This window comes from Protopterus annectens, chromosome 7.part0, assembly GCF_019279795.1.
Source record: "Protopterus annectens isolate FY-2018-M chromosome 7.part0, PAN1.0, whole genome shotgun sequence".
Taxonomy (NCBI): domain Eukaryota; kingdom Metazoa; phylum Chordata; order Ceratodontiformes; family Protopteridae; genus Protopterus; species Protopterus annectens.
The window spans coordinates 1,977,564,383-1,977,585,006 of NC_056739.1; the positions used below are offsets into that span (position 1 = coordinate 1,977,564,383).

Sequence of the window (20,624 nt, forward strand, 5' to 3'; positions counted from 1 at the left end):
CTGCCAAAAAATCCAAAAGCTTTTTATCTATTGTGCCCTGTAAAAAAAATGGTCATTAATGTAAAAATCCACCTTAGGATAGGAAATGAAAATCTCATTTCTGGATACAACACTGTACTTACTGTCGTCATTTAAAATGTCTAACATATTTGCATTGTAGTCTATGGTGTCCATGATAACTACTTCTCCCTTGATAGGTTTCATAACCCTACAACCTCTATTTTGTAATTTGTTAACCAATTCTCTGTCACTATGTGTAAAATTGTTAACCTGAATTTTTTTTTGTGTTCACCTTTCTTATTTCACTTTCTGCTAACTCTTCAAGCACCTTAAAAATAGGGTTCGGGGGGGGGGGGTAAAAAATACTCTTCGTAGTCAGACACGAATTAGGTGGTTTAGTACCTTTGAAAAAACAGTTAAGATTCATTTTTCATAAAAACAGTTTTAACTCAATCAGGGTATCAACTATCCTTAAAGGTCTAGTTGGGACATATTGGAATCCTTTAGTAAATAGTTTAAAATAATCTTCATTGATAGTCAAGTCCGAGTAGTTAAAAATATGAAAGTTGTCTTGGGTATTTAAAATACCTGAACAGGATACCTTTATTCCTGAATGAATTTCCACACAAGTAGTGTCTATTTCCATTGATTTTCCTTGTAAAATGTTCTCCTGTAACTCCCTCTCCTTGTATCCCCCCTGCCCCTGTTGTAGGAGTTTCTGTGTTCCCAATTGTTGTTGGTTCTTTGTTTTTCTGCTAGCCTTTCGCTTCTCCTGGGGGGGGGGGGTGTAGCTAAAGGGTCCAAAGGAACTTCTGGATAATCTAATTCTACTTGTTCTGTTCCCATATCTACTTCTTCTAAGTTGTCCTGCATATCTGGAATACCCATCTTGTCTGTTCTCCTAGGGGTAGGGGGGTTGATACGCCCTTCCTTCTCTGGTGGTGGTTGGACTTGTTGCTTTAATAAAGAGTGTAGTTCCGTGACTTCTGCACCGGTGTTTTTTTGTGCTTTTGGAGACTGCAATTGAAGGCAATCACATTAGGCATTACAACATATCATAATAAAAACATGAATGCTGAAAAAAATCAAAAGAAACCACCAAAAACTGGGTAGAGCTGATAGGTATCCTTTACTACAAAGATCTGGTACCTTGGTTGTTTGCCTTCAACTGGCAACTAATGCAAAATGTAGCCAACTTAAATACATTTCAAAAAACCATGAATCATGTAATCACATTCAATTTACCACGTCAACCTAAACACTACTCACATTATTTAACATTGACATTTCTATTTAAATTAATTTTATATTGCTTTCATGTTTTTCTGAAATGTTTTTAAGATGGCTACATTTTGCATTAGTTGTTCATTGAAGGCAAACAGCTGAGGTACCAGTTCTTTGTAGTAAAGTATACCTATCGGCTCTACCCTGTTTTTGGTGGTTTCTTTTGATTACAACATATCATACTGAGTCAGCTGCAATAGTATTTAGATCTAAAATGCGAAGCATAACATTGTATCCAGTTTTTGGATTAACATAGAGTGTGCAGGGCCATGTACAGGCACAAATATGATATTGTACAGAGCAAATAGCCTCTCAGACTCTGAAGGAGCAGTGGGTAACAAGCTGTAATACAATTAAAATGCAATAAATATTATAAGCAGCATTACTGTATCAGAGGGGCAGCTACTGTCTGTATCCAACACTGAGCAAACCAGCAATAGGGTGGAATGGGTTAAGCCAAATTATGCAATTGCCCGAGGTAATAAGTTAGGATATAGTCAGACAGATACAAGACTGTGCAGCCATCCACATTTCATACTAGGAAACTTAAAGGATTGGAGATGGTGCAATAAAATTAGTGTTTTGTTGGAAAGGCCAACACTAAGGACTTGCAGCTAAGACTATGCTCATGATCTGCATTTTTAATAATAGGAAAAACAGAAAAAAGTTCATTTGATTAGACTGCTTCTGTCTGAGTCAATTAAATGTGCACTCAGATCGTACTTACACAAGCACGCACTCATATAGACATGATTTATTTGTTTAGTTTGTTTTTTATTTGTTTACCAGTGGGACATCAGCAATATTTTATAACTGCAGAACTGTATGCACCATCATGTTCAGCAACTATGATGTATAATATTCAGTTTTCTTGTAAAACAGTCTTCAGCAAAGAAAGCATCCCAGCTAAAATAAGCCTTATTTTTATTCCTACCTTTGTAGCTCCTTTATATATCTCCTTGCAGCTACGTATGTGTAAATGTAAGAAGGTATACCCAGAAGTTATTAGTCAATTTATTAACTAAATTTGTTAATTTGGTTGCGCTCTTAGATCCTGTGATAGATCTACCCCCATCACATACACCCAAATGCTGTTTGCATAACGATTCAGTAGAGGCAGTGTTTTATAACAGAACAATTGATCAACACACTATACTCAACTCCCATATGAATTAGCCAGCTGTCCTGCTAAATTCTGTTGGCAAAGACATTACCCCAATTACTTTCAAGTCCATTTTTATTATTGCATTTGCAATTCCTTTTTGTTTCTCCCAGTAGTACTTTTATAGGGTATCAGAGGAAATATTAACATACTATTTAATTTATTTGCATTTATTGACTGGATTGATCTCATTAACTAAGCTTTTTAGCTTTATTCAGGACAGATCTGGCATGATATTTCTATTTTCCAGGGAAAATCTGCCCAGTACAGCAGAAGAATGTCTAATACCCTTATTCTGGTTACAGCCATGTCAAGAGAGCCACTTTCTAATACTTTGGGTTTGGAGATTGTGCCTCACATTACTGTTTCATCTGAATGTTCTTCTAATTATGTTACATAACTCTGATTCTGTTGTCCTTGGTGGAGCTGCAGAGCCATCAGATTTGTTTCTCCTGATTATGTGGATGGTGTTCACATTACTCCTATGGAGGATGCTGAAGAAGGCTCACTCAGCAGCACTTGATGCATTCTCTGACACTTCTTCTTCCTGGTCTGCAATCATCGCAAGGATAGAGTAGGAACTGATGAAGTTACAGAAGATCCAGTGCCACAGAATGTTCCTTCTTCTACCAAATTATTTTTTTCCAGCAAGTACGCATCTAATCAGCAAAAAAACCTTCAGCGTTCTTCTACTATTTTGGGTGGTGCTGTTGCAAAGGCATTGCTAAAACCCTAAGTTGCTAAAATGCCAAATGTATTTCCTGACTATTACGCATATCTTACACCAGGAGGATATAACATTATCAGACTTCTTGTTACAGGCTCTTCTAATACTTTGAACAGACATTTTGTTTGATAACAGGTCTTTAAGCCATTAGGTATTTCTGTGGAATCTCTAAGAAATATTATTCATATTGGTCTAGAAGTGTTTGTTGATATAGCAGTTGAAATTGCTGCAGATATAGTAACATTTTTAGACAGTTATTAAGTAAATTGACATAATTCTATTTCATCTGTGCTGTGCATGAATATAATTTTACTGTAGCAAAAAATAAATTTGCTTTTTTCAGCCAACTGATATTGGTGCTCTGGAAAATACTATAAAATTGTTTTGTCTGTTTCTAAATTATGATATGAATATCCAACTTGCAATGCTGATTTACATCTTGCTAATGGAGACTGAGAACATTTTAATTGCAATTAAATAAAAGATAAGAAAATATGAAATGCAGCCCTTATAATGTTATATTTGCTATGCTCCAGATCACTTTCCTAAAGACTGCAAAAACTCAAGACTACACTATAGTGGTATCATTGGTCATAGTAGGTGGCAGTGTCACCCCATATGAACTTTGTCATTGTGGTTGTCATTATTGGCCAGACTGGCATTCATAGGTCTCTGTCCTGCTGGGAATTGTTTTCCATCTCTCTTCTTCAGCCTATTGCTACTGTACTAACAGTGAGGCTGATATGGCTTCCGAAGTCCTACTGAAATCCTACTGATAGCACCAACTGTCATTTTATAGCTGAGAGCTCTGATGAGGGTGGTCATTCTACTGTTCACACTCCTGACACTGATACGCCATCCCCATCTACTACTGATCAAACTGTGCATCAATGTAAATGTTAAAAACAGAAACACAGGTCTTTGTTAGCCATTCATGTGAATGGCATGACAAAGCTTGGCTGGAGACATGCAACTGTATCTCGGGCTAAGGATTATAGTGAACAGGTTATATGTTTTCAATAAACATGTTTTTTAACTTCATTGGACAGACTGACATGCATATGGTCAGGATTATTGATTTGGAGTCGTATGTTGAGTTACAGACTCCTTTGTTTTATACTGGAGTATTTACAAATGTAGGTAGAATTCTGTACTGATTTGTATGCATTTGAATGGTAGTTACTGAGTATGGAATATACTGTATGGTTTGGCTTCTTTAACTGTGAACTCAAATTAAGCAAAGTATATAACTGGCAAACAAAGTTGTTTAGTTTAAATACTACTCTGTAGCAAACCCTCCAGGTTTCTCTTCTACTAAAGGGCCATTTACAATAGAAACTGATTTTGTATTCATGCCCTTTAACTACCCATTGTTTCTTGTAAAAAAAAATCTTTCTGGGTTCAGTGACCATATTGCTTATTACAGACAGATGGCACTTCAATTAATTTAGGTCCTAATTTTCCTAAATTGAATATTTCTTTAATGTTTAGCGAGATTATAAAGTGCATTTGGTAGACTCTAGAATAATTTTTTAGGCATGCATCCTTTTTATTATTCATGGATGCAGTGATGGGATGCTCTAAAGATTATGCTGTTTCATGGCAGTTTGTATATTAAAAAACAGAATTGTGAAACAAAAATAGAACTGTGATGTTGACATTCAGATGAACATTGTCTCATTTCTAATTTATATTCTGATCTGGAGCATGTTGACTTTTCTGCCATCACAAAGAAGGAATAGAAATTATTTCTTTTATGCAAAAGTAGTTGTGACAAACTGTTAAACATCAACAGCTTTGTGTTGTGAATTTTTTGCCCCTGCTTTGAATTCTTTTAAAAATCTGTGCCAACAGATGATGACTTTACTTGATTTGCATGATTCACATTACAGACAAGGTAAGAATATCCATGCCTTACAGGAATCAGTTCACTTTTACTGGAAGGAAATGTTTCAGCATTCTAATGTACCTGTTGTCTCTCATTTGGAGACTTCTCCCACTGCTACTGTTGTTGAGATTGAGTGTTTTTGGTTTGGTTAATAAAAATACATTACCAAATCTGGATGGTTCTGACTACTCTTTTTACTTCTAGTTGTCCAATGCCCAATTACCAGCATTTACTTCTGTCTTTACTGAATTGTTACTTGAATTTCATTCTAATCCTTATAGATATATAGTTATTGTTAAGTTCATGAAAAGTTGTGATGGTTTTGATTTGTCTAAGTGGCAATTTATAACAATGATGAACACAGATCGTAAGTTATCAGCCCATATTGTTCTTCATCGATTACCCTATGCTTTATGTCTATGTCCATTATGCCAAATCCACTCCCACATAAAGTTTATAACTCTAATTCACTTAAGGCATTATTTGGAAATTAAATGCTTTAAGTTTACCCTGATATCTGCATTCCAATTTATATTGTTGCCCTTTCATTAATAACTATTTGGGTAATTAATATTTAATTTCTAAGGGTACAAAGCAAGGCTGTCCCTTTAGTCAGGTTTTGTTTGCACTCTGCATGGATATGGTAAAGTGTAACTATTTCCTGTCTTTTTTATGCTTTGAAATTGTAGTTTAGGTTTTCTTCTCCTAATTAAGAGGTACTGTGGTATGGATCTTCTTTCAATACTCTGAAGTACAGAAGATATGGGCCACCCATTTTTTTTTCTGATATCACAATTCCCATGGCCCCCATTTCAGCTGTTATGTTTGGTGGTTTTCATTCCAATATTGTTTAAATAAGAACTTGTTTAGGAAAGATGACGTTGACTGTGGAAAATACCAGATTATCAAATGTCTATGATACTGAATCAATTGCTACGGTTTATTCAGGAGTCTACAGAGATTGGATTTTTAGGGACTTATTTTAGGGGACTATAGGATTCTATACTGAATCTTATTATGAGAGGTGCTATCAGTGAGAACAGTTTGGTGGAATCAGCTGATACAGCCATTTTTTTCTGGACCTCATTATCTCTGATTTGTCTATTTCTTTTTCAGAATCCTACTCAAGCTATGTTTATTTGTTTGCATGTTTAATACTGTGATGCTTTTGATAAATGGGTGAATTCTAAATGATGGAGACCTACTTACCAATCAGGAGACTTCTATGAGTTGTACAAAAAAATCCATAACCGGAAACTTTTCTAAAATTATAAGTAGTCCTAGCACATAATATGTCTCGTTGTCAAGTCACTTTTATCCTCTGCTGGACTGGCAGTATTGCCACGCTATTTATTATTCTGGCATTCACCAACATCATTCTTTTTAAGTAGGCAGTCAAAATTATGGGACTTTATGTGATGGCTAGCATTTAACTGTGAATGGACATACAAAGCATAAACGACAATCCAAAAGATTTTATCCTTCTTGACAACATACTTGTCCCTAAATTTTTTGTTTCTGAACTGTTAGAAATGCATTGTCAGCTACCTCATTTGCACAAAGTTAATGCTGAGGTTGCTCAGTATGGTTGCTATATTTCATGTTTTTTCATACTAATTCTTTTGTTACTTCTGGACTAGTGCATATATGGCAAGATTACTGTTATTCTCATTTATAGAACAAGGTTTGGTCACTACGTCATATTCTTTTTAATGTTAAGCATAATTTGCAAACTTTTATTCATTATTGATTACATGCTGATGTCTGATCTGCAATTTTGCTTCTGTACCAAATAATTACTACTCTTCTTATAAACGCCATTAGACCACCAACAAATACCTGAAATGCCACCAACTCCAGCAGGTATGACCACTGCTTGCGGGCTCTCTGAATGACAGCACTGCCTTATTATTCACTTACAATGTCAGTATTTGAATATGAATCAAAGTGCCTGATATACGGTTAGAAACCCCTGTAATTTGATGTTTCTCACATAAAAGATAGATATGCTCACTGCAGAGAAAAATGGTAACATTAAATTCAAAAAAGGCATTTGACTGTTGTAGTGTTTGTTACTTTTGGAAAATGCTATAAGTGTGCTCCTGACCTATGTATTATAGCATGACAGAAGAAGTGTTAAGTCATGCAACGGTACGGAAGTTTTGTTAGCAAGTGCTGTGCTGCATGAATACTAGATTTTTTTGTGTTGTCATTGTACATGTAAAAACATGCCAGTTATAACATTTCATAACCAACAGGTAAGTACTCCTATTAGCCAATCAGTACAGAGAAAATTTACAACACGTTTTGAAACTCAGCAAAACATGCTCAGCTTGTTTTAATTATGTTTAAGAACATCTGTGATACTGAAATAATGCAACTTTAGGATATGCTGGCATATAAGTCTTGTATAACTGGTCTTTAGTATCCATGAATATCTAGAAGTAGCTTTTTAACGTACTTTTTGAAACCTGGTACAGTGTAGTTGAAATAAGTGCAATCACTATTATTTCAATTGCTTTCACATTTACTTATTAGGCAGCCTTTTATTGTAGAGGCTAAGCAGCAACCACACAGGATATGTTTCTGTTTTTCCATACCTTATGCTTTCTTGACACAGAAAGCAGAAAGTGCTAACTATGGACTGTATACTTTTATACATAGCTGGAGCCCTGGTAAGTTCTAATTAAGAATCCTGGGTCAAATTGTACCATAGGTCACTGATCCAGCCAGGAAGTGAAGCAGAGCATGTTTTGGGGAGCAACAGTGAATTGGTATGACGAGGTCTATCTTCGTCTATCTTTGTCAACCAGTAGGCCTGAAACTGCAGGCTTTCATTCAGATTAGCAATCAAAACCTTTTCAGGCTATATCCTTCCCCTTTACCTAAAATGCTCTTTCAACAAGCTTCCTCGTGTATCACTTTGGCCATTAATTTATGAGTATTTCTGCTTCCATTTATCAACTCAGATCAGACTTTTCCTTTACTAACCTTTTAGCTATTTAATGTGAACTGCTTGCCAAGGCTTTGGCATCCTATGATGTCATATCTAAATATTTCCGTTTACCTTACTCTACCTTATTGTCATTTGATAGACTTATTCTCTTGCATAATTAAAAATAAAAAAATATATAATTTTACTTATTTTGCTATTGTGTTTAGTAAGTTAGTATGCTCAGATACTCTCCACAACATGATTGCAGTAAGTTGTACCAGCTGCAATTTGTGATCAATCCTGGTAACCTGTTTAGTGTTGTACTTGCTATTTATGGAAGATAGGGTTTTTAAAACATGTATATGTGGTTATAAAAATCGGCCACAAGACAGGCATGAACAATGCTATCCACTGTTAACAGTTCCAAAACCAGTGCAATGCTTATTTAGGGATTAGGAAAACACTTTAATATAAAGTTGGATATTCATTAATCATTTACTTCCAAAACAATTAGAGACAGAAAAAATGATGGTTCTTACAAATGATGAAAGGCAGCTTTGCATTCATCCTCAAGGGTCTTTGACCTCAGGCTTTGCCTTGGGGTTGACACCGTCATCCTCAAGCCTGAATCTTTCACTTCTGACAAATGAAAATCAAGGACAGAGAAAGACAAAGAAAGACAAAAGAAAAGAAAGAAAATACTCAGAACTTAGAGAAGTGACACTATTAAGGTATAATTGCCACCACCAGTGCCCAAAAATCCTAGAGCAGGGGACTCCTATGTAGCTAGTCAAAGTTGTTGATGTTGAATGTTCAACTGCAAAATTAGAGAGAGAGCATTTCATACTTAGAGGTCAGAATGGTTCTTCACTCCAGACCACTGTCTGCCTAGTTTTTCATATCCATTAAGTCCTTTAGAAATCATTCCATTACTGCAGAAAAGATTATGAGAAGATGTTGAGGGCCGTTCTTGAAGATTCATCAGAAAAAAAATTCTTGCATCGTTTTCCTCTGCCAACAGGCAGACTGAGACATTCCTTCCTTGTCATCCCTCTCAATTCTCCGGATTTTTGTTGAATGTCCAGATTTTTGCCTCATACTTTTGGTCTGTTCCTCATAAAATCTGTGGTTTTCTGGCAAATCACTGAGAATTGAAGTTACTAAGCAATGATAGACATTTAATTTGCGACTTAATATCCTTTGAAAATGCATGTTAATGCAAAACCTGTTAGTCTAGTAACTTTCTAAGTTGATAACAGCACTATTTAAATATTGTCCCTTATTTTGGGACTTTGTCTCAGTATTATTTCTAGCATTGTCCGGATTTCCTGCACTTAGAGGGTAATAGGTAAATCTTTGCCTTACTTTGCTGCTTCTTCTTCCATATTCTCTTCAGCAGCTCCTGTTTTAGCATAATTTCCAATAAGGAGACTCAAAAACCTTCAAATGTTGACATCAACATTAAGAACTGTGCTGTTAACAACTGTGTTCTTAGACTGGGACCACATCTTTTGGGGTGGACGCCTTTACATGAACAATGCTATCCACTGTTAACAGTTCCAAAACCAGTGATGCTGGCATCAGGAGTCTCAGTTGTCCTAGCATTCAGGGTCAGGCACTTAATGTCACTTTCAGTGTTGACTTTTGTCAGGGTCATTGCTGATCTTGGCTGGTTTGGTCTTCATTTCCTCATCCATGAGTCTCTTTGCAGCTCAGGTTCGTTGGGTCCATAAACATCCATGTCGAAGGTCGAGCCATCTAAGTTGTGCTCAGCACAATTTTTTTTTTATTTTCCAAGACTCACTTAACGGGCTTCAGCCTCAGGTAGCCATGCTTGGTAGTCTCAGCCCTGAATCTGGCACTGACATGATCTAAACATTGATAATACAGTTTTGTACATGCCACCAACAATACCTGTTCACATACCTACAATGGCCTTGTCCAGAGATGTTTTCCTGTCTGCTCCTTTGGCCACCTTTCCTTCTCATCAACAGGATAGAGGGGCAGAGAGGGTCTTGCAGGATTAACCTAGCATATCAAGACCTCTTCATTCTTCTTATTCATTCATGTACCTCTCAATTCTGAAGTTGCCAGAGTTCCTCAACCAAGGTACTAATAAAGAAGATGGTGTCAATTTTTCCCAACATTCCCCTGGACAACCTCAAGTTCAAGAAAATTATTGAAATGATAAAGCAGAGAGTAGGGTGGTCCACATATCCACATCATCTTCACAAAAGATCCCAAAGAAAGCCTTTGTTCCCTCCTGCCTTCCTCACATAGGTTCCCACTGTGGACATCATGGTGCATGTTACATTCCCTGTATGAAATGTTGTGGCACCTGATCCCAGGAGACCAGACAGGCTCTTCCATCCACCCAGTGATTGGACCTGCTGGGTTCAGACACCCAAGCCAGACATTAATTGTGCTGTAGAGGCATGTAAAACATACCTATTCCACAGACTTCTGCTGCCCATCCTTCTGATAAAGTGACAGAGAGCTTGACAGATTTAGAAAACACGCTTATGCATCTTCTGCATTCATACTAAAGGCAATAAACTGTTGCAGGCCATAAGTCTGCTGAGATGTCACACTTGTTGGTGGAGTTACCTGACAGAGATGTCAAGACCAAGTAACACTCTTTGATGGCAAGTCAGCCTGACCATGTGACTTGTGCATAGCTCAGAGAATGAAGAAGCTAAGGCATCAGGCACTGGCTTGGCTTTTGCTGTCATGCCTGCCTGCACCTTACAGATTATTGCACAAGATTTGAAAGCATCTCTCGTTAATGCTCCTTTTATGGATCTATCATTTTCAGACCACCAATAAAAGAGAAACTTGAGAATATAAAGAAGGAAGGCAGACCATCATAGCTGTTGGTAATAAATTTAATGCTATTCAAAATCCACTTTTCCAGGATACAAAAAATCCACATTGGTTATGGTGTTAACATAGGCAACTGCAAGAAGGGAATCTGAGAGTCAATAAAGCCATGAAAACTTCCATATTGGACATAGGTCCAAAGGCAATAGCAACCAGCAACAACAGAAATCCAGTGGTTCTCCTTTAGGTGGACAATAGTCTAATCTTTGAGGATTTCTATATCTCACTTTGGAGGCTGGGGGATCATCTGTCACTCCACCTGGACAACTGGCTGGATATCATGCATGACAGACAGCTTTAGACATTCATTTTTAAAAGTTAAGTTCCCTTCTAAATCCCTCCCACCACTCATTAAAATGTTGTAAGAAAGATGCCCCACTCCACCATAAGACTATGGTAGGAAAAGTGATCTTAAACGTCATCAATAAAAGTGCTATCTAAGATGCCTCACACAATGAAAAGGGTCCCAATTATTAATCGAGATTCCTTTTATCTCCAAAAAGGACAAATAACTCTGGGTAAGATACTTGATTTAACAACCTAAATGAGTTCATCCACAAACAACCTGTCCAGTGGAGTCCATCCTTACTTGTCTGCAAAAGAGAAAGAGCTTGGATGTGACCTCAGGACCTCTAAGACGGCTAGACTCATATCAAAATCACCAAATGTGTTAACCCAAAAGCACAGCTCATCAAAAGAACAAGACACACCACTGGCCACGGCTGCTGAATTCCAAAAAGTATACTCTTCACACAGGTTAAGCGCTTTCATCCAAAGACGTTTGGACTTCTTCAGAATAACACTTAACAAAACATCAACCCTTAAATACCCACAACATCCTAATGACATCATAAATTAATTAATTAACCAATTAAGTGTTCTAAAAAACATGCAACATTCATAATATGTTGGCTGATGTTGACAACAGCTGCCATAATATATTCCAGCATAAAATTAACAAAATAAAGAGAAATCCTGCTGAATATGCACAAGGGAAGGCATATCTGCTCTCTGTTGGTTGTCATGGCAACCTAGGGAGCATAACCAATCAGCTACCCAATCAGAATGAGGAAGTGACATCTCGTCCGAGCATTTAGCCTCCACAACTGGGATTAGAGGAAGGCCCGAGGCAATCCAAGAGGCTGAAAAACAAGGAGCAGGCTGTATTTCCAGTGGGGAACAATGACCGGAGATACATGGAGCAGGGATCAAGACTGAAGAATAGGAAACCACCAGTGGAATTATCATTCGAAACATTAACCGACATTTCCATGAGTTCACTGAGTGAAGTAAGTCTATATATTGACTGCGAGCCAAGTATAAACACAGGCATTGAACATTTGAGCATGTTTAATTGCTGTATTGGGACATTAAAAAACTATAATATTGAGGGACAAATTGAATTTGACATTTTGTTTGATGCTATGATGAGGGAGAGCAATGTAAGGGGCGCTAGTCACCCCAGCATTGTTATGAACACAGCAGGGGATTACAAAGTGTAAAATTATTCAAAGAAACTTGTAAGTGTTGCACATGCTGATTTGCTTTCCAAGTGGTTCACTTATGTGCCTTGTAGGCATGGTACACTATCAGATATTCTCATAGATTTGAAGTTCTTCACACGAAAAATTAATTTAAAAGTGTGGGTTGGAGGGAAACAGCCTGGAAGAGCAGGGCCACAGTTTGAACAGTCCAAGTTATTTTAACCCCTGCTCAGTAACCATATAGGGATATTCAAGAAGATTTGTGAGATAGATATTAGAGACAATTTTAAGAGGGAGCCCAAAAATTTACATAACAATTTTTTCTCCAAAAGAGAAAACCTTGTTATTAGAAATAACCTCTGACAGAAGTATCTGTATAATGAAGCCTGATAAAGGCAGTGGGGCTGTAATAATGGATAGACATGATTATTTTGATAAAATGACAAATATATTGATAGAAGAAACTTATTGTGAGAGCAGCATTAATGAAATCAATATAGCCTATCAGAGATTGGATCTGATGTTAGAGGACATGTTGTATCAATGGCAGATCAATGAGAATGAATTCAAATATTTAAAAAATGAATATCCAATGGTTTCTAATATTTTTGAAATTCCTAAAATTCACAAGGGCCTGGTAAATTTACAATTCAGGCCCATAGTGGATGGGAAGAGGTCTAAGACTTGTTTTATAGGTAGATATTTAGATTACCATCTACAGAAGGGATTGTTTTTTTTCTTATATTATTAAGGACTCATGGAGGTTTTTAAATAAGTTAAATGGGGTTTATATTAGTAATAATACATTTTAGTTGCAATAGACGTGTGTAATTTGTTTACAGTGATACCCTACCACATAGGGTTGGAATGGCTTGAGGTTCAGTTAAATAAGACTCTTTTATTTGATCAGGATCAAATTAATGTTTTTATAACCTTAATGGAGGTAGTGTTAAAAAATATTTTTTTACATTTTGAGGGACAATACTATAAATAGTTGATGGGTGTGGCTATGGAGGCCGCATGTGCCCCCATCTATGCCAATTACGTTATGTCCTATTGGGAACAAGAACATATATTCCCTAGTGAATATCAGACCTGCATTAAACATTATAACAGATTCCTGGATGATGTTTTTGTGATTTGGGAAGGACAAGAAGGAAGTTTGAAGAAATTCCTTGAGTACATTAATCAGACTGTGGAATTTCCTAAGTGTACCTATAAATACAATCAGGAAGTAATATCATATTCAGATGTCCAATTAAAAATAGACAAAAGGAACAATGTATTGAAATCAGGGATATACAGAAAACCTACCTTCTTGAATTCCTACTTAGAATTCCATAGCTGGCACCCTTACCATCAAAAGAAGTCTATTGTTAAGGGACAGTTTGTAAGGACTGCCAGAATGATAAGTAGTGACCATGACTTCCCTGGGAGAAATAGATTTTATAACAGGGCTATTTATTAAAAGAGGCTATCCCGAACCTCTTTGTGAAATTTTGGGAAACAAAGTTAAAATGAAGAGAATTGAAGGTGTTCACAAACCTATATTCACAGGGCCTATGGTGTCAATCATGGAAGATAATGTGAATATGCATAGAGATTAAAACCCAGAACTTAAAAGGGGAGGAGGGTTGATGTTTATTACCACCTATAACCAGGATGTTGAATGGGTCACTCATACTATCAAAAAAAACTGGAGATTGTTGTAAGTTGATAGGTATCTTGTGGACAAACTGGGGAGTGGTCCCATGTTTGTCTTCAGAAGAGATAGATCTTTTAAGGAAATCTTAGAAATAGGTAACCATTATGATCATGACAGCTCCAGTAGAGTCTTTGGGAATTTTAAGTGTGGAATGGGTATTATATGTAAAAACATCATGGAGACTGGTAACCAAGTATGCATTAATGGGACCAACATTTATTTTCAAGGGCATTTCAACTGTGTTAGTAAGAATGTGGTGTACATGGCTAAATGTGAATACTGCCCAGCTTTTTATACTGGAAAGACCAGCAGGCGGTTTAAAGACAGGATTCGTGTGCATTTGTTAGACATAAAAAATGGGAACGCCACCAACGCATTGACTAGGCGGTTTACTATCACAATTTCGAATCCAACTCTGTCGACTGCACTATGTTTGAACACGGAGAGTCAAACACGGCAATGTCGAACTTCAAAAGCAAGCCTAGGAATGGTTTTAACATGGGTTGAGATAGGTGTTCACTGCTATTGCCGAACTACTAACCTCGCCCCTATCTCAACCCATGTTAAAACCCATTCCTAAGCTTGCTTTTGAAGTTCGACATTGCCGTGTTTGACTTTCCGTGTTCGAACATAGTGTGGCCGATGGAGTTGGATTCGAAATTATGATAGTAAACCGACTAGACACATCTTTAAAAGTCCAGGGCATGTATTTACATTTCTTGTTTTGCAGCAAATGAAAAGGATGCCCAGGGTAGGATTTTAGATTTACACCTGGATATCTGTGAGTTAAGGTGGCAGCTGCAGTTAGATGCCACCAATTATCCAGGTATCAATGACAATGTAAGCATATCAGCTGTATTAAAATTAAAGTACATTTTAGGGTAGTTTTTAACGTTTTTAACTTGCATATAGCAGTGTTTCTTTAATGTTACATGTTTTTAGAACACTTAATTGGTTAATTAATTAATCCATGATGTCAGTAGGATGTTGTGGGTATTTAAGGGTTGAGATTTTGTTAAGTGTTGTTCTGAAGAAGTCCAAAAGTCTTTGGATGAAAGCACTTAACCTGTGTGAAGAATAAACTTCTTGGAATTCAACAGCCGTGGCCAGTGGTGTGTCTTGTTCATATCAAAATCACCAAGTAGTCCAGGAGGGTTTCATGCTTATGGATAGGAGCCAAACAGTTCTAGATGCTTCTGGTCTCACCTCATCCCCCAGGGAATTTACCAAATGCATGTTAATAGGTGTTATGAATCAGAAGCTTCAAGGAATTAAAGTGTTTCCATACCTGAATGATTGGCTCCTTGCTGTACCAACTTTAGACAGAATAGTTGCAGCTTAGAGTCTGAACTGACTCTTCTCTAATCCTTGGTAATAACAGTAAACAATACAAAGTTACAAACGTAGCTTTCATAGACACTAACTTTTATATAATACATTTTAGACACTCTTTCCTTCAAAGCACATTTCCCTTAAGCAGAATTCTTCCTCTGCAAATTACAGTGTCTGAAGTTATTTACTGTCTGTCTCATTCACAGTATCTCTGTCTCAGAGCACTTGGACCGTATAGCAACTGCAATGCACATGGTCTCTTACACCAGGTTCTGCATGTGATCCTCCAGTGGACTGTAAAAGATGAATGGTCTGAGTTAACGGATTTAATGTATCATCAGATAAAGATCCCTTTTTTTCATTTGCAGCCAAATATGGATTTTTTAAATGAGTATGCTATTAATGATTTGCTAAAGCACAAATATCCTGCACAGTGTAATAAATGCTATGTATAATTAAAAGTGATGCCTGATAACACTGGTAATCTGTTCTCTTAATGTCAAAAGCTGGATGATTTGCTTATCATTACTAGTCGTAAATCTAGGCTTATAGATGACGACCGGACTTATGCAATTGGCACGGACTGGAGAACTGTTTTTACATATATTAATGACTGGACTGGCGATATAAATAATGTTAGGCAAACAGCAAACAGAACACATTTAGGAAAGGATGTGTCTATTGCCTGTAAACATCACTCAACCCCTATGAAACAAGGGAATGCTCCTGACAACTTTGGAATTCTAAATACAAGTTTTCAGCAATCTGAGGATTCACAGCATTTAGAAGGAAATAAAAAAAGAAAGAAAGGGAGTTCACAGCAATTAACAAGGAAGAAAAAGACGGTGATACATTTTTGCAAAGTAAACAGAAGAAATACTAACAAGGACACTGCTTTCTTATGTAACACACAAATTACAGGGAATTATAAAATTTTTCTGTCAGAAAACATTCAGCCTACAGAAAATGCAACATTTTTTTTCAAAAGCGGAGGTAGAGAAATGAGGCAAGGGGCAGCTGAAAAGGAAGAAATCAAAACTGAACATGGATTGAAGAACACTACTGTAAGAAAAAAAAAGATGAGAAAGGAGACACTGAGAACATGCCTCAAGCTGTGGGTGTACAAATCCAGCTGGATGAGAATTATATGCCTGGAAATGTAATACACAATAAAAAACGTGAGATTAATAAGGCTAATGCTGATGAAAATCATTCCTTTTTTAACTATTGATATAGCAATTACTACTGAATTACATGTAGAAGATTATTCAGATCCAGTCAGAAAAGATATTCTTGTAACTGGAGATTCAATTAGGAACTAATACATACATTTACAGAGAAGACAATGAACATTGAATAGTGTTATGCTTGCCAGGAGCAAAAATAGAGGATGTGAGACGAGCCTTAGAATGCCTTAATGTAAGGAAATATGGATATTTTATTATTTATGTTGGTACAAATTATATAATCCACATAAACTCCCTGACTGTCAATAGGGAACTAACAGCCCTCTTAAAGAGCATATATTTTTCACAAATCAGATACAGAATGGAGAGTAAGGTCACCGTGAATGAAAATATTTTTGGGTAAATGCCTACATGAAAAAAAATGTCTCAGTTTTACATTTGTAAATTTGATCACAAAACTACTGACCTGTGATTACTCCATAAAACTGGCTTCAGCATTTATGGTCATTAAAAATGTTTAATTGGACCTTAATATTACAATATTACAAATAATAATTAAAATATTTCATTATTGTTTATGTGATTATCAGATTCTGCTTGCATACATAAGTTCATTAGTAAATATAACTACTGCTCGCAGTTGTGATTACAAACATATCATTCTGACAACAGAAAACCTTCTTGTAAATTTACAAATGAGATCTGGACAGAAAGTTAAATGGCAGAACATTATGGGTAAAGGGCAGGGGCTAGTTTATTGGAAAAAAAATATTAGATGCCAAGCTAATGACAAAGATGGACCAAGCTCATCCAGATCTATCATGATCTTAAGTATATCATTTTATGACTAAATTCTAAGGTAAAATGTAATTATTATTTGTAGCATTGTAATATTAAGGTCCAAGTAAACATTTTTAATGACCATAAATGCTGAAGCCATATTTGAAAACTAAGATCTGCTGTGAATACTAGCTGAGTTTGTACTTTGAGTAAGTTTAGGTGATTTGGAAGTAGCCCCATTTGGGGAGGGGCTGTTTTATAAGACATAGCCGAAGAATTTTACTGACCAAACTCAGGTCAGTAGTTATTTGATCAAATTTATAAATGTAAACCTGGTAGACTTCTTTGAGAAGGTCACCAAAGCAATGTTTGAGGGCAAAATGGTTCACACTGCCTGCCTTGACCTGGCCAAGCTATTTGCCACAATACCCCACTTGGGCATTGTTGACAAACTCAAGAAGTTAGGTACAGACCCATATGTCATCCAGTGGACAGTCAACTGGCTCACATTCTGGATCCAGGAAACTAGAACTGGGGAGTCCACCTCTATAAAGAGGCCAGTCACAAGTGGAATCCCTCAGTCCTTGGACCCCTCCTTTTTGGCATTTACTTCTCTGAAGTCAAGGCCAATGTCAGTGGTCCCTGGCTGACTAAATTTGCAGATGATTGCAAATTAGGAGCTGTCACTGAATCCCACACTGACACAAATGTTCTCCAGGAAGGACTGACACAGACAAACTAGTGTCAGAGCCATGAACTAAAACTAAATGCCAAGAAATGCATAATAGTATCTTTGGGAAGTCATCCACCCCTGGTAACTATCATACTGACAACACACCACTTAGAGCTGACCCAGTAGTCAGAGACTTAGGGACACACATAGAAAGTAAACTAGCCTTTGACGATCATGTGTCTACAATAGTGAGAATATCATTCAATGTTGTGCAACTTATAAACAAAGGAGTGGCATGTAAGTCCAAGGAAGTAATTGTTCCACTGTATTCAGCATTCATCAGACCTAACATTGAGTGCAATGCCCTCTTTGGTATGCACCTAACCAGGCATATCCAACAAATGGAATGTCCACAGAGGTTCCTCACTAAAAGAATACAGGGCGTAAGTAAAATGTCCTATGCGGACCACCTCAAAGCCCTATCCCTGTATCCTCTCTCCTACAGGTTGTTGAGCTGAGATCTATGCCTGACATACAGGGCATTGTCAGACCCCACTCTGATGGACCTCCTGCATATCCTTAGAGGAAAGAGCACCAGAATTACCCGTTCTAAAGACTTAAACCTTGCCTGTGATATAAATAGGACCTGTTGGAGAGACAGGTATGCATCCCAGAGACTACCCTATCTTTGGAACAGGCTCCACATCGATATGAAGCAGAGTTCCTCCCTAACACAATTCAAGTGCAACTTGGACAGTTGGGTGGGGAACAGGAAATTCATCCCTGGTTTGGCACCTATGTCTCTAATGGACACAGGCAACCAGTAAATGGTTCATCTCCCAGGCCCCTGCTTGTACATGTTTCATCTCCCAAGCCCCTGCTTACACTTACCAAGGGTGTCAGAACTTGTCAGACATTTGGGATGCATGGCTAGGCTTAAAAAGGCCCTTGTGATCGTTAGCCTAGTAAACACCTATGAATCGATGACTACATGTTATTCAGCTGTTGAATCCAGCAGAAACAAGCCTAAGTTTAGCTCATTCTCATCTACAGTACTGATCATGCGGTTTAGCAGCTTCACACACTGTTAGTTCTGCCTTTTCTCATCCTTGCCAACAGCACATGAAAAGCAGCATGCAGCACTTTGTTACAGTGTAACTTAATCCCAGTACTGAATTTCATGCAGCACTTTGTTACAGTGTAACTTAATCCCAGTACTGAAGTTCTTGCAGCACTTTGTTACAGTGTAACTTAATCCCAGTGCTGAATTTCATGCAGCACTTTGTTACAATGTAACTTAATCTGCACAGTGCAACTTAATCCCAGTATTGAATTTGTGGTATTTATCACAATTAAGCAGTTGAAATGTGAGAAATTATTTTAACTCAACATTTATAGGAAAAAAAATGTATGTCCAATTAAAAATATATTTCTTTTTAATTAAAATCTTCTTTGACAGTGAACTCACACCAACTGTTGGACAGTCTGCTAGATGGCAGGAACGTAACACCTCATTAACTGACTGCCAGCAGCTGTTGAGTTAATGCACCTCTTTTAACATCTGCAGCTATACAAGAAGAAATGAAGCTGCATGAATACCTCGAGGTTAGCAGTATGTACATAAAATGTAATGCTGTTTTAAGAGTCACAGGACTGAATAATAAAGATGGAGTAAAATGTTAAGTAAAAACGTGAAAGGCAATTAAATGACAAAATAACTTGATAGATTCTCTCATTTGATACCTAGGTATGGCATGTGAGGTAACCTTAAACATTAGTAGTAACTAAGGCACACTACTACTGCAGTGTGAGGATCTAATATCATGGCCACCAGTGTCACATCTATAACATTGCTAAAGTAAGCACTTCAGATGCCAGTTCTACCAGTATGGAACCTTTTAATGAAGGACACAAAAAGATTTTTTGCAGACCTTGTCTACAGCAACATATCCTTTTCCCATCATATCAGAGATGAAGAATCATAGCACTCTCTGATCATGTATCTGCATCATTAAGAAACTCAGTGCACCTAAAGGCTGCATATATAAGGACTGATTTTCTTTGTGATTTATACTGCAGATGCAATTCTAAATATACTAGAGGATGTGATATAGACACAAATGAGTTAAGTTGCTTGTTGTTCAATGACAAATGTAAAAACTGAGGGCTTACCTCCTCCACATTGCAAGCTGCAGGTGTCCCAGCCACTGTGGGTCCAGATGTACAACGGCTCCATTTGTTTTCCCACTTTGGTCTTATCAACTGAGGAATTTACTGGAATGGTGTATTCATAATGTATACCATAATTCTGATCATGAAAAAGCAGCACCTGTTAAAAATATATAATACAGTCTTACACAAATGAAACAAATGAGCTGCAATTTTATAATCTGATACATATATATATATATGTGTGTATATGTATATATATATATATATATATATATATATATATATATATATATATATATTATTTTTTTCCCATGCTGATCATATTTCTTAATAAAGCACACAACCCCAGAGTGATAGCTACACATCTGTCATTATTAGACATCCACAGTATGTACTGGTGTATAAACTATATTGA

The 20,624-nt window shown here is 36.9% G+C and overlaps 1 protein-coding gene across 2 annotated transcripts in view; it reads right to left on the reverse strand.

The window, feature by feature from the left end:
- Positions 1-20,624, reverse strand: part of ADAMTS17 (ADAM metallopeptidase with thrombospondin type 1 motif 17) — a 3,302,852-nt gene that overhangs the window by 762,345 nt on the left and 2,519,883 nt on the right. For both annotated transcript variants that reach the window (XM_044078403.1, XM_044078402.1), the window contains one exon: positions 20,210-20,366. In XM_044078403.1, the coding sequence (XP_043934338.1) occupies positions 20,210-20,366 (157 nt within the window). The remainder of the gene's footprint in view (positions 1-20,209; positions 20,367-20,624) is intronic.